This window comes from Crocodylus siamensis, chromosome 5, assembly GCF_052110815.1.
Source record: "Crocodylus siamensis isolate JL-2025a chromosome 5, ASM5211081v1, whole genome shotgun sequence".
NCBI classification, from domain to species: Eukaryota; Metazoa; Chordata; order Crocodylia; family Crocodylidae; genus Crocodylus; species Crocodylus siamensis.
The window spans coordinates 78,941,817-78,957,154 of NC_143399.1; the positions used below are offsets into that span (position 1 = coordinate 78,941,817).

The following is a 15,338-nucleotide window of genomic DNA, read 5'->3' on the forward strand; positions in this document are numbered from 1 at the left end:
AGCCGGCACAAAGGGGCTGAAGAGCAATTGTGGTTTGGATTCTCTGCGTTTTAAGTCCAAGAAGTTATATTCATTTGCTGAATGGCTTATCCAGCAAGGACCAGGTGATGTCAATTAGAAAACTCTGTGAACAAACAGAGCTTCCTCAAGCGTATTTTAAGATTATATTTCTAGTGATGGCAGTGCCCTCATCCCCCTACTTTATGTGTAACAGGTTAGGTGTTTCTGATGGTTTATGGCATTGTGCCTGGTAGTTTTGCAAGAGGGTTGTTTTTGCAATTTTAAGAGTAGTTTAGGCAAACATATAGGATGGTTTAGATGGGGATGAGCCTGCCTTAAGCAGGGAGCTGGACTAGATCAGGGATGTCCAACCTATGGCATAGGTGCCACAGTAGTACAGACAGTCTGTGTGTGTGGCACATGGCAGATGAAGGAGGAGGAAGGCAAACAGCAGCAACAATGCAGACACAAAGCAGAACAACAGATTGGGAAGGAAGCACGAGGAAGAAAGCTGAAAGCAAAGCAGCAAATTGGACAAGGGAAAGAGACCCGTAGCACTCGGGAAGGGTGCAGGGTTAATTTGTTTGATCCTCAAAAAGGTTGATCCCCACTGGATTAGATGACGTCCTGAGAACCCTTCCAGCACTACTTATCGATGATTCTATGTCAGATATGGTAACATTTCACTGTAACAGCTACCTTACTGAATAAGCCTTGGGGGTGCTTGTACATGTGACAGGGGTTTATTCCTCATCATATCATTCTATTTCCCCCTAAATTGACATGATGGGCTTTAATTATTTCCATCACTGTATACACGAGACGGAAATCACAAAAATCTAATAAATTACTCCATGCCGTATTGAAAGTTAAATACTGTAGGGGGCACCACATAATTTACTCCACTGACCTCTTCTTACTAAATTACAGCAAGGGGCACCTGTAACTCACGGAATGCTGATATGTGCAGATCAGCAACAGTTTTGCTGTTTCATTAATTTATGTAAACTTTATTTTGTGTTTAAATCTACTTGTATTTTTTTTCACTTCAACACAGTGCTGACATTCAGCCAGAGCCAGTGGGAGCAAGTTTGGGAGTTGGGGGGAGTGTGCAGGTTGAGCTGATGTGTGCGGCGGCTGGTCACACAGCAGCCCCGGGCTGCTCTCAAAAGAGCAGAAAGTTGGGGCGGGGGTATTGCTTTTGTGCGTCTGATGTGGGTCTGTGACAGGGTGCCATCTTTGGCTGCATTTTTTTTTTGTAGGCCAGTGAGTGGGCACCTGTCAAGTCTTGCTGAATTCGTCTCCTGGGGATCAGCTTCCCCCCCCTTTTACTTTCCTGCCATGATTTGATATTACTGGGTTCTTAAAAAAGAGGGAGGCTGACCCAAAGGTTCCCAGACAGGCTCTAAGCTCACCACCTGTAGAATAATAAGCTGTTGCCTTAAGGGCAAAATGCATGCTCCTACCTCCACTTGAGGTGACCCCGTGCCTTGCACATGTTTTTATAATTTTTTCTTTATGTTGGGGTCTCGGCTGCTGTGAGCTTACCCACCTTTCTCTAGATAGGCCTGTCAGTCAAAACCCACTAAGCAGGGCTTGACTACAACACTCTAGCTCTCTAACTTGCTTGGGCTCAAGGTCCTCTGTTCCATACTTTCCATGACACCAGGCCTACTGGCTCTTCTACACTGTACCCCTGTGGCCTCGGCTCCCTCCAGCTTTGCCTTTCTTGTAGCTAGGGCTGTTCGCCTAAGTCCACGCACTAGGACCTGGCTTCAGGGCTCCTATCTTTCTTTCAAGTGACTTCAGGCTCGTAGCATGACTTTTTGAACCCTCTATTCTGGATGCTTCTGGATGCCTGGAACAGTTCAGTCACCCCAATCTTCAACCCCTCAATACACCCTAGCTGTTAGTACAGTGAAACTGAAGACGACTATAACACAAAATGCTTTGTTTGAAATATTTAATGAACTGAGAAAAAGAGGCCAGCAGAAGACTGATCATCCATGTTGGGCTCTGCAGCTACACCCGGTGTGCTAAAACATTCATTACAAACAAATACCTTCAAATTACACTGCAGAGTACCTGCAAATAGTTGCAAATTGTAGCAGCACCTGCTGGGCAAAGGAGTTTACTACACAAAAACTGTAGTGACAGCTGGTGGACAAAGGGGCTCACTACATGTAATTCAATGAATTACCATGTACATAAATTTTGGCTGTGTTGGGGCAATTTGTTACATTTTAAACTAAACTACATTGGGATATGGTTTAGTTTGCTACTATGTAGAATAATTTGATACACCCAAACCTCATGTGCGTGTCAAAAGTGACACTACTAAGCTACACAAAGGAAGATTTTTGTCACATGTACATGGCAACATTGGCATGTGTACAAGAACCCTGGAAAACAAGATTGTTCCCAAATGGCAGGGGTAGCCAACCTGCGTCTCCTGAGCCACATGGGGCTCTTCAGAAGTTAATGTGTATCTCCTTGAATCTTTGCACAGGCACACATTGACCAGCTTCTGAATGGTGTGCTTGTGCCTTTGCAGATTCAAAGAGATGCATATTAACTTCTGAAGAACCACAAGTGGCTCTGGAGCCTCAGGTTGGCCACCCTTGCCTTATGGATTTGACACAGGCTGATTTTTTTAGAAGGAAAAAAGGTGTTGTCTTAATTGGTGTTATCTAGATCAAAAGATCCTAGTGAAAGCAAGGCTGTTTGTATTTTATATTTGAGCAGGCACGTGAAGTTAAGGACAAGGCACTGGAGCCACAAAGAGACTTGGGTGAGACATAAGTGCCAAAGTCAACAATTTAAATCCTCCAGATCCTTGTTCAGTTACTACCTAACTTTGATGACTCCCTTAGTGCAGTGGTTCTCAACCAATTTGTCATAGCGGGCCACACTTGCAGCTCTCAACTTTATGTGGGCTGCACCCACACAACTTACTTCCTGTGTATCCATTTAAAAATGCTTTAACAAGATATCACATGGGCCACAGCAGTGTGCTAACTGGATCACATGCAGTCTGAAAGTGCATGCATGTGGGTAAATATTGATATATATGACAGTATGTATCTATGGTGTGCAGGTGCAAGTGGGGGAAGGTGAATGTGAGGTGAATATGTCTGTGGATTGCGGTGAATCCAGAGGGGGTGCAGAGGTACAGTCACACCTCCTTTGGATTATGCTGCAGGAACAACAGCTTTTAAAAATCCACAAAGCAGGTTAAGAATTTGCTGCCCAGCCCCACTCCCTTTTGTGCTCAGATAGGAGAGGTCCTCTCCCATCACTGCCACTGTCCTCAGCTGAGTCAGGGGCAGGGAGCAGAGCTCCAGAGCTGCTCCTGTCCTGCTCCAGCTGGGCTCAGCTGGGAATAGTAGTGGCAGCAGCAGCAGGTGGGTTTGCCCTCCCTTCCCAGTCTCCTGGATGTTCCTTGCCAGCCCAGGAGCAGGCACGGGGAGGGGAAGCCTGCTTGCCCTTACTACTATCCCCAGTTGAGCCCTGTTCCCCATGCAGCCTGGCTGGAATGAGGAGTGGCTATAGAGTAGGGCTGTGTGAAATTTCACTGGCTGCTTCATTTTGACACTGTTTCGACTCATTTTGAGCTTGAAACAGCAAAATCAAAATAAAACAAAGGGCTTCAAAACAGCCTCGAAACAAAACAAGGGTAGTCAAAACATTTTGAGTTTTGAAGCTGAAGCTGGGCTTGCCTGCAGGGAAACAGAAAGTAAGGAAAGGGAGGGGGAAAAGCGGGAAAGGACACAGTGAGGGTGTGCCTTAACACACATGCTGGAGAAGAAGCTCCTGCAGGAGAGGAAATAAAGATTCTGTCAGTTTGGCTGCCTGAGATGCTGCTAGTGCTACTGTGCTGCTCTTCACTAAGTTATTCTTTTACCTGTTGTCATTTAAAGTGGTGGACTGGGATGAGGCTGTAGGGGAGGAGGAAGCCTCATTGGGGAACACTACCGTGTTGGGAAGAGGCCCCAGCACCAGTGAGGGCATGCCTTAATGCAGTCATACATGTTGTGAGTTTTGCTTGTCAGCAGCTTGAGGTGCAGTTTCCCAGAAACCCCTGCACCTATCTCATTGAAAGCTGGCAGGCTTCATGGCCTCAGCAGGGGCTACCAAGCCTGGTGTTTTCACTCCCTTGTGCCTTAACACACACACGACATGAGTTTTACTTGTCAACAGCTTGAGGTGCAGTTTCCCAGAAACCCCTGCACCTATCTCTTTGAAACTAGGCAGGCTTCATGCCCTCAGAAGGGGCTACTATTCCTGCTCTTTTCATCCAAATCTGCCAAAACATGACAACATTATAGGCAGTTTCATGCTTCCCCATTATAGCCTACAGGCAAAACGTTGAAACAACGTCAAAACAAGAAAACAGTTTTGACGAAACGAAATGGAACAGTGTTTTCGAAACAAAATGAAACTCAAAACAAAACACTGTAGCAGAGCACTGAGATGCCTGCTACTTGTGGAGCAGTAAGTGAGGAGCCCAGCTGTGGGTTGCCAGGGTAACCGGTGGGAGTCAGCTGACTAGTAGGGGCAGGGCCTGGCTCCCATATAACTCCTAGGCTGAAGCCAGGCAAGCAGTTCCCTGCTGGCTGCCAAAGGGGTAGGAACTCTGTCGGAGTAAGAACAGAAAAGAGGCCTGAATGAATGAACTATGTGATACTGGTGAGAGATGGAGAAACCCTGGAGTGGCTCAAGTGTTATTATAGTTAGATGACTTAGGTTTATGTTATAGCCAAGGGGGCTGGAGTTTTGTGTTGACGGTTTACAACTGGAGAACCGGGTGAGGCTATAAGGGGATGGGGGAGGCCTCATAGGGGAGCCACGGCTGCGTGGAAACGCCAGAGAAGCCCCAGAGAGGGGACAGTGAGAAGTCCCAGAAAGGGGGCTGCGGAAAGCCAGAGCACCTGTGGGGCATGATTGCAAGACAAGGCTGTGGAAAGCCAGAGCACCTGTTGGTCGCAGCTGCGAGACAAGGGCTGTGGAGAGCCCAAGCGGCAGAGGGTGCGCTGCGAAACGAGGGCTGCGAAGAGCCCAACCACCAGAGGGCACGCTGAGAGTGAGATAGACCAAACAATGTCTGGTACATCTGCGAAGCTTGGGGCGTGGTACAGGGGTGGTTGGAGCCATGCATAGCCCATAAGGCTGGGTTGTCTGGAACCCCATTATAGAGGCAAGACGCGGGGTAGCTGGAGCACTGTGACCAAGAAGACGAGAGGCAGCCTCCCTTTAATAAATTTGTGATCAAGGTGTGGCGGGCGAGAATGAAGGGTGTTTTATAGGTGAATTAGACACAGTGAGGGGTGCTAGGAGAGAGCATGGTAACCTTAGGGCCCCACACCTGGTACACTCTGTCCTGTTGAAATGGCAAAATGGAAGTTGAACCAAAATGGTGCTGTTTCACACAGCCCTACTACATAGCTTCCCTTCCACTCAGGTCAGCAGGGAGCAGTGGCAGGCAGGAGAAGGGGGAATGGGAGGGGAGGGATGTGCTGGTGAGCACAGAGGGGAAGGGAGGGGGAACTGAGAGTAGGGAGAAGATTCTTACCTTATTTAGGGACTTTAAAAAAAGTCCTTTGCTGCTGCTCCTGTGGTATGGTCCACCTACCCAGTGGGGTGGGAAGGAAAGCTGGGAACAGGTAATGCAGCCACCCTTGCAGCTCTGCTTGCTGCTTTCACACCCCACTTTTACAAAATCCTGATCTGCCTATGCTGTGAATGAAACAGAATGAAGTGAGTAAGCCAAACTGAGCTCCCTTCTCTGCCGGAGGAGCTTCAAACTACGTCTGCCACCTCCCAGGAGACTGTCCAAAGTACTAAACACCAGTTGTTCTGTTACAGGGCACTCCATTACTTGATGCTGCTTTTTTTTTTACATGGGATAATTATATAGTCATTCATCCAACTGGAGGTGGACAAGAGGGGAAGAAGAGAGAAAGAGATTCTGTGTCTTGGTGTGTATGGTATTCAGTGAGGGGCGAGTGTGGCAGAGTGCTTTTCCACAGGTGGACATGGAGCCCTGAAGTCCCTTCAGCCCTCACTTTGTGGGCAATCAGTGCTTCAGTCGCACAGATGCCTTGATGTCATTTATTTTCGTATGAGGGAGGCTGTCCCAGGCCTTCCTCAGGTCTCTTAAATGACCACCAGGTGCAATGTGGCTCATACCTTATGGGCGAATTGCATGGCTGTTCTACCCCTACACGATCCCTCTCAGATGGTATCTGCATTGATGTTCTCTTCCACTTAGCCCCTCCTCTGGGGTTCCTGGATCCCCAGTGGTCCCACACTCAGCTTCTCAATAGGCTTCTAGACCTTTGTTGGTCCTACACTCTCAGCCTCTCAATCCAGGCTCTGGACCCTTCCATGGATCCCTAAGAACCTCCTCCTCCCCTTCATTCCTCCCCAAACCTCCAGACTGCTTTTGGTTTTACTCTCCAAGCTGACCTGGAACTGCAACCCTCCTGCTGAAGTGTTCTCTTAGCAGGGTCCCAGATGTTACTTTTACCTCATCTCAGGCTCTGGGTTTATAATCTCCTCTTGGATCAGATGACTGCGATCAGCCCAGGCCATACTTGCAGTCTGCTTCAGCACCCACCTGCCTACTCTTAATGCGGCAGGAGCACCAAGTCTCCTGCCACAGAGAGAAACCTCTACATCAGTGGTTCCCAAACTTTTTTTTGCCTCGACCTGCTGCTTGGAGCGGAGTGCGGCAGTGGCAGCAGTGGCAGCCCAGGGGCACAGAGCTCCCAGCATGGCTCATCTTTTGTGTGCAGCACCGCTAGCATTGCCCCCACAGCCCTCATTTGGGTCGCGACCTGAAGTTGGGAACCGCTGCTCTACATAATTAGCCCAGCATCACTTCAGTGTTAGTGTAAACCAGTGATGCTCATCGTTTTGACCATGTGGACTGGATGTATGGTGTGGCACTAATCTATGGGGTTGCTGCCCAGGTCCCACTTCATCTGACTCAGAGCACAGGGCCATTCTATGTCTGGCAAGGCTCCCCATGGGTTTGGAAACTTGGGCTGGATCTGTCCTGCAGTCTATGGGTTGAACACCGCTAGTGTAAATGGTAATATTATACCACTATTAGTACATAATCTTTAAGTTTAATCCATTAGTTGACGAGTTTGCACAACACATATTAGCAAGTTCTAGAAGTAGGGCTGTACGAGGCTTCAGACAGAGCTTCGGATCCGGAGAAGCTTTGGATGCTTCAGAGTCTGAAGCAGCATGTCTGGGTCAAAGCACTGGCCTCGTTAGGCTTCCCAAAGCACTTTGGAAATGCCTCAGAGATCCGGCCACAGGGCATAATGGGGAAACAATACACAATCTATAACTTTGGTTTTTGTCCCATTTGGATGAAATTTTCAGGGGTGGTAGACTCTGCAGAGAGTATGAAGCCTGCCAGGTTTCAAGATCAGTGCAGGGGTTTGGGGGGAACTGCACCCCAAATTCTTGAAAGCAAAACTCATGCCACGTCTACATATTACAACACAAGGGCGTCAAAACTGCAGGGGTGGTAGCCTCTACTGAGGTCACAAAGCCTGCCAAGTTTCAAGATCAGTGCAGGGGTTTGGGGGGGGAACTGACCCTCAAGCTGTGGACAAGCAAAACTTGTGCCATGAGTGGCTGTGTTAAGGTGCGGTGGGGTGACAGTTGTAGGGATGGTGGCCCCTGCTGCAGCCATGCCACCTGCCAGCTCTTGAGCTTGGTGCAGGGGGGCTCTGAGGCCCTGCACCCCTAGCAGCTGACAGGCAAAACTCATGCCATGGGTGCCTGTGGGACTCTCAGCAGAGGCTACCACCCCTACAAGTTTCACCCAAATCAGACAAAAAACAAGAGTTATAGATATTTCATTGATTCCCCCATTATACCCTATGGCCGAATATCCGAGAAGACTCCGAAGCTTTGGAGCCACTTCAGCTGGATCGAGGCAGAAACCGTCTGGAGCTCCAGATCAGATCACTGCCACCCGAAGCAGCTGGATCCAAAGCCGGATCAGATCGCTGCCGACTTGCACAAGCCTATCTGTAAGATACCGATGGCTTGAGACATCAACATTCTCATTGGTAGAAATGATCTAATCTAGTATAAATTGTCTTACTCAATATGCTGTGAAATTAAGATTTAAATAAGGTCACTGTGGATTTGTGTGGAAATACCTGCCAACCATCCAATTAATGAACCAACTCCTGAAGGATTCTGCCTATTGAAGAGGTCTCCTTAACTGACCATGAGATAACAGGTTCTTCTTGCTTTTCCACTCACTAGCTTGTGCTTTGTTACTTAAAATTGTATTTTCATCCTTACTAGAAACTTTATATGCTGAACTTGAAGGAAAACTTTATTTGCTTAAAGCAAACTGAAGAGGGAAAAGGCTGAAGCCAAAATTACAAAACAAACCAGCAAGACTGATAGGTGAGAGATGGCATCTTGCTGAAACTTCACAAAACAATGATAGGATTGGAACCCTACTTAGCCTGCTCCAGTGCCTTGTCCTCTGCAGCATGCTGCTACTGTTGGGAGTTCAATCAGCCATTAAATTCTAGAGAACCGAAAATAAGAACTGCCAAAAATTATTTGTCCTGTTGTCCAATTACCTTAAATATGCAAGTACATATAACCCATGTCTCAAAAGAATGAAGAAATTATGCAGGACCTACCTTTGTCAGATTAAATGTAATTTTATTTTATCACATACAACTTTTGTGTTGTAGAACAAAACTCACAAGAACAAGTAAATACAGATCAGTAAAAATTATTTGAGGTATTTAAACAAAATCAGATGTTCTTTGTCCACACATGGAAAGCACAAATTACATAAAAGTGTTAGCTCTTCTTGTGTCCCTACCAGGTTTTCTGGTCAAAATATAAACTTTAGGGTATACAGTATATAATAGAGACAATAAACTAAGAGGAACATTTTAGAAAGCCATATGATGCCATAAAATAACAATACCTTGTAGTCTTTCCAAGTGATGTCTACAACCAGGAAGACATCACCCACTATGAAAACCACTATGTACAAAATATATCTAGGGCCCTGATCCTGAAACTAACTCCCTACTCAAATCTGCTTAGAGTGGATTGCAGGATCAGTACTTAAGGCTGCATTTCACTTCATACCCATATTATGTTCTTGGTCTGTCCAATTTCTGCAGTCCATAGACATGAGTTCTTTAAGCTTCTCTGGCTTTAACCTCATGCACCACCTTTGTTTTAAAGACTTAATTTCATTTGTGCTATAAATGAAGCCGTTTGTTAAAAATAATTTTCAAAGATTCTGATTGTGGGAAATGTTAGTTCAGATGACCATTTTTGCACACTTCAGGACTGTAAAATACAACTTTAAAGGGGTAGGGAAGAAATACGAGAGACCTGTTTTTACCCTTCAAGCTACAGCTGGGGAGGGAGAGTTAATCAGCTAAGGAAAACCATATTGAGAAAGGTCCAGTAGACAAAATGAATTGCATTTTATTTGATCCCATTTATTTATTTATTTTAGCAAGCTGGAAGTCATCACTTTTTCTGTCAGAATATCATTTCATAAAAAAATATATAATTACATTTTTAACAGAAACAATGAAGAAACTGAAAACTTCGGAGTCAGAAGTTAAAAACATCTTTAAATATAGTAAGCAATTCTGTGGCAAAGTAAAATGTTAGTGTAGTAGCCAGTATTCAAAGATCTCTAATGGGCAGGTGATTCCTTATCCCATTTTTGCTCAAGAGATTTTAACATTGAGTTCATTGTTCTGCTAGCTCTGTAAAAACAGTAGGTGCTGGGATCATGTTAGGTATGGCTATTATACCATTAGAGGAAGAACACAGTTTAGGACTACTCATGATGACGATGAAGCTACTGACTGGCATTAAAACAAAAAACAACAAAAAGAAAAATGTACAGCTATCTGGCAGACATATAAAGAGTCATTCAAATGGAAAGCTATAGATAAGTTACAACAGTTAAGAAAAAACAAATGCATGGCAATCCTTATTTACACTTCTCTGCAGTTTTTATGCAAGTAGTTTATATAATTTTAAGTCACTTCTGTCATGAAGTACACAATTTAGGAAATCAGAAAGCCTAGCAATGGCTATTGTTCCTTTTATTATGTCATACATAGGACAAGAGTTTGATCAGGGCCTTCAACTACGAAAACAAATCTGTCACCCTTTTGACAGATTGAATCTTCAATTAAAATTCTCTTTGATTGGGTTTCTTTGGTGGCAAGAACTAGCAAACAGCATAAGCAGCATAATTAAAAGATAAATTCAAGTGTTCTGAATATTTTATCATACCCATGCTATTTTGGACGTTAGCTTTCACAACAGTTTCATATCAACAAATGGTTAAAACGTGCAAGAGAACATAATTGTTATTGTGTTAATCTACATATGTATTGGTACAGCTGTTCCGTGAATGCTTCTGATGAAAATTTTTCCATAACTCTCGCTCTTCCAGCTGCTCCCATTGTATTCTTTAAGAGAGGGTCTTTCACACATTTTTCCATGGCCTCAGCAAATTGTGTTGGAGAAGGGTCACATAAAAATCCTGTGACATTATTTACAATAGATTCCAAAGGGCCACCTGAATTAACTGCTATGACTGGACATCTCATATACATAGCCTCCAAAGGAACGATACCGAAGTGTTCATTACTTGGTGTATAAAGCACACATATACAGTTACTGAGAAGAGAAATTTTTTGTTCATCTGTAAAAGACCTCAGGAAAGTGACGTGCTCACCGAGATTAAGTCTGGTCACAATATCCTTCAGTTCCTTGTAGTGTTCCACGTTTTCCAACACCCTTTCATCATAGCCACCTGCCAAAACTAGATGAATGTCATCCCATTCTTGAGCATCAAGTCTCCCACGGAGATCATGTAAGGCATTTAGAGCCAACGCTAGATTTTTTTTCCTTTCAAATCTATTAATTGAAAGAAACATTTTTTTGGTGTGTTTGGGAATCACATTTGCTATTTCTACAGGAACTATGGATTCAAAGGCACTGACAGTCAACGAAGGGTATAGGACATCAGGCTTTATGTGAGATAAGGACTTAAAGGTATCCGCAAAGACGTTTGCTGTAAATTCACTGTTGACGACAATGCAATCTGCCATGCCAGTGGTGTACTCTTCCAGCCAGTCCAGCGGAGCGCGGTAAATGCGTTTAAGAAAAGATTCTCTTTTGGTCAGAAGCTGATCAGGAAAGTGACAGTAAAACAAAACTTTCTTACGATTCCTGGCCAGTCTAAGAACTGGGATACAAGCAGACACCTAAGCAACAGGGGTGGGACAGAAAAGAAGTAAGAGAGAGGTTTATTTAATCATGCTGTCAAGAATCAGACGACACACAAATGTCACAGCCCCAACACTTTGTAAACACAGAGCCAGTGCGAGTTCAGGACTGATTTGTGGTTTCACCATTGTGTGTATAAGGGTGAAGTCCTATCTCATACTTCGCTCACGCTTTGGGGACTTGAACCGCAAGCGCCTGTGCACTATTGCTCGGTCACCCCTGGGGAGTGCCCTGGAAGCGCTGCTCTGCGCAGGGCTCAGACCAGGGCGTGCTACCTAGCTCATGCCAGGGTCACTTCAGCTAGCTCCACTCGGCGAAGCGCAGCGGTGTGGCGGCCTTCCGGCGTCTCAGAGGGCCCTGCTCTCGCCCCACCCCGCGGGCCGCACCTGGTCGCAGACGAAGACGTCGGGCGGCGGGGCGCAGAGCAGCGCGCACAGCGCCACGTAGAGCATGCGCAGCGCGGCGCAGAGCGCGTGGGCGCGGCCAGCTAGGCTGCGCGGCAACCAGTCCCCGACGGCGCGCACCGCTAAGCGCCGCGTCTCCGCGAAGCAGCGCGCGGGGTCGTAGTGCGCCGTCCAGATCTGCACGCGGCACCCGCGCGCTTGCAGCGCTAGCGCCGCGTCCACCACTAGCCGCTCCGCGCCGCCCAGGCCCAGGTCCGGGTGCAGGAACAGCACGGACGCACCCGGCTCGGGCCCCGCCATGACCGCCCTCTGCCGCCGGGCCGCGTGGCACGGACCATTGCGCATGCGCGGCCACAGCCCCGCCTCGCCGCTGGGCCCGCCAGGGACACCTCAGCCTTAGCGCACGTAGGTGCCCGGGGCGCTGCCTGCACGTTTCGGGCATCCCTCTCGACACCCCGGCTGGCTGCAGAAGCGGCCGGGATACCCCGAGGCCGCCGCCTGGCAAAGAGGCAGCGCTGCCCACTCGGGCGCCGCCCTGTGTTGGGCTGCGAATCAGGCAGTGCCGCGGGCAGGCGCGGAGCCTTAGCGGCTCGAGGGGCGGGGCTTCACGAGAGCCGGGACACGTCGGCACCGGACGCCGTAGGTTCCGCTCCCGCTCCGTCGTCGACATGGTGAGTTCCCGGCCGCGCCGCCCTCGTCCTCGCTGCCAATCCCCCCTCCCCCCCGCGACCCCCTCACCCGCCACTCACCGCTCTCCCGTCTCTTCCCTCGCAGCCGGGCCCCAACCCCAGCGCCACCAACGTCGGCGCCGCCGGCCGCTCCCCCAGCAAGGCCGTGGCGCCACGAGCCGCCGGCTCCACAGTCCGACAGAGGTACGTGCGCGTCCGCGCCCTCCGCGCAGCGCTGCCCGCCCGAGGGTGGGCGGCGGGCCGGGATTGCGGGTGGGGAGCGGGTGTCGGCGGGCTGGACTCTGATGTGACGCAGCGCCCGGGCGCCCTGGTTTCTCGACAGGAAGAACGCGAGCTGTGGCACACGGAGTGCTGGCCGTACCACCTCGGCAGGCACAGGTGGTATGTGGCGTTTCTACACGGAGGACTCGCCCGGCCTCAAAGTGTAAGTGTGTGGGTCAGGCAGGGTGGGGCGGGAGACACTGGTGCTGGCTCAGTTGGGCCTAGCCCCTTTTGCCCTGTCTCGCCAGCCTGGCTGCCTCCACAGGGCCCTTAGGAAGGCAGGTTTGTGGGTACCTTCACCAGTGACAGCCAAGTACAACGGCTAGCGTGATAGAGCTGTCCTGTTGCCCCATTCTCTGCTGTGCCTTATCCAGCAAGGCTGCTTCACCTGGTGTGAGCTGGTGGTGGGTATATGCATGTGTCAGAGACTGTTTTGCCTGTAGTGTAGTTCTGTGGTTCTCAGACTTTTTGTACCAGGATGCATTTGTAACTAGATGGCTGGCCCTGGTCCCCCCGTATGTGTTGGCGGGGGGGGCAAGCAGTCCCTTGCAGGCTTGGGACTCTGCCAGCCTGCAGGGAAGTGCCACAGTTTCCCATGTTTTTTTCTTTTAAAAGAGAATCTATTTTTAAACATGGATCAACAACCTTCAAAGTATGTTCACCGCCCTTTCATATATCCTTGCAACCCATTTCTGGGTTATGACCCACGGGTTCAGAAACACTGATCTAGCCTGCTTCATCTGTAAGGTGCATATCTACCCTGTCTTCTACTTGGCCTCAGACTGATGTGGCTGACTACATCTCCTGTATGCAGCCATACTGATTTCAGGGCTGATGAGTTATGCAGAAAAGAAAAACTGACAGATGTTTGATGTTCTCTGGTCACATGCACTTTCCCAATCAAGAAGAGTGGTGGTCCTATCCCACGGATATGTTCTGTTACCTTATTTTCCCGCTGAAGCTAAGAAAATACAGTCTGTAAGTAGAGAGCGAGTGTTTTGTAAGTAGAGAGAAACTGGGTGTAGTATTTCTGTAGATGCCCACATGGACAGAGAGGACTGCCGTTTTCCAGTACAGGCAGTCCTCAGACTTACAACACAATTGGTTCCTGAAAACTGCATCTTAAGTTAAAATGTTGTAATGCCAGAACCAGTTTTCCCATAGGAACAATGTTATAAACGGGGTATTGTTTCTTTTACCATGATTGACACAGCTGCATCCAGCTGGTAATTTTGTTGTGGTGGGGGCGCAGTTCAATGTCCCCTCAGCGAGAGAGGGATTGGGGGTGGGTGGCTCGCACTGCTTTACGCTGCCGGTCCGGGACCTGCTTGTGTAGCAGCTCATCTGGTGGTGCTTGCAGCTGCTCCTGCTGCTGGTTCTGGAGGGCATAGGGTGGGGAGTGTACTCCAGGATCTGTGCAGGGTGGCCAGGGCCAGGGCTGCATTTCAGGCGGAAGGCCCTGGGAGGGGGAGCTATGCCCCCCCCGCCGCTCGCCCAGTTTGCTGGGGTTGGCACGAGACAGCTGCTGTGCTGCCTCTGGACAAGTGGTAGGAGCCAGCTTGGCATCCCTGTACCTCCTGGATGAGCAGCAGCTTCACCCTGGCTTGGCGAGTGGCATTAGGGCATGGTGGGGGGGGTGTGCGCCACTCCCAGTGCCTTCCTCCTGGTGCAGCCCCAGCCCCACCTGCCCCGTGAAGATCCTGGGGCACACGCCTCCGCCCCATGCATACCTGGACTGGCAGTGGGGGAGCAGCAGCAAGAGCTGCTGGACAAGCTGCCACGCGAGCACTCCCTGGACCAGTGGTACACAGCAGCCCAGCTGCCCCACCCCTCTCTCTGGGCAGCCCTTGTCCCAGCCCCAATCCCTCCCACACTGTGGGGGCATTGATCTGCCCCTCCATTCCCCTCCCCCCCCCCCAACAGACTTACCAGTTGGACGCAGCTGTGTCAACCGTCATAAAGGTGAAACTGGTGTGGGAACCTTGAAACTGTTAGTTTACAAATGTTATAAATGCCATTTGTCATAACTCAAAGTCGTAAGTTGAGGACTACCTGTACATGGCAACTGTCAACTCTCCAAAAAAAAAAGCCCCCCAAAAAACCCCTACTTTTCCTATGTACTCTTGAGACTTCTACGGTACTTTGCACTTTCAGTCACAAACCTTTCAACTTTGCCATAACCATGTTCCGGCTAAGACAGAGTGGTCAGAGCAGCCTTGTGAGGAGCAACAAGGAAGCTTACTGATGAACTTCTGTTTCTCCTTTTTATAGTTAGGGGCTGCTAACCCATAACCCTTCTCTGAAACAGTTTGACTAGGGATGATCCTGCCTCAGGCAGGATGAACCAGATCAGGGGTTCCTGAACTGGTATGTGTACCCCTGGGCATGTGCAAGACATGTCTGAGGGGTACATGGGGGAAATTGCGTAATGGTGGATTTAATTTTCATTATAATAACAGTTGGCATTTAAGGGGCTAAAATATAAAACATATGCTGGGAGGAGTATGTGGGCAGCTGTAAATTTGAAAGTGGGTATGCAATAAGGAAGTTTGGGAACCTCTGGACTACATGGCCTCTAGTGGTCCCTTCCACCTCTACTGCCCTGTGACTCTGACTTACAAGTCAGCACTGCCCCATTCTCACAGTTTTACTC

General features: G+C 48.6%; 1 protein-coding gene across 1 annotated transcript; it reads right to left on the reverse strand.

The window, feature by feature from the left end:
- Positions 1-9,476: 9,476 nt before the first annotated feature.
- Positions 9,477-12,223, reverse strand: ALG2 (ALG2 alpha-1,3/1,6-mannosyltransferase). The gene is made up of 2 exons (XM_090049352.1): positions 11,718-12,223; positions 9,477-11,309 (listed from the first exon to the last, which is right to left on the reverse strand). Exons 1-2 carry the CDS (start codon positions 12,078-12,080, stop codon positions 10,407-10,409), a joined length of 1,266 nt encoding a protein of 421 aa, XP_089905478.1. The 5' UTR covers positions 12,081-12,223; the 3' UTR covers positions 9,477-10,406.
- Positions 12,224-15,338: the final 3,115 nt, after the last annotated feature.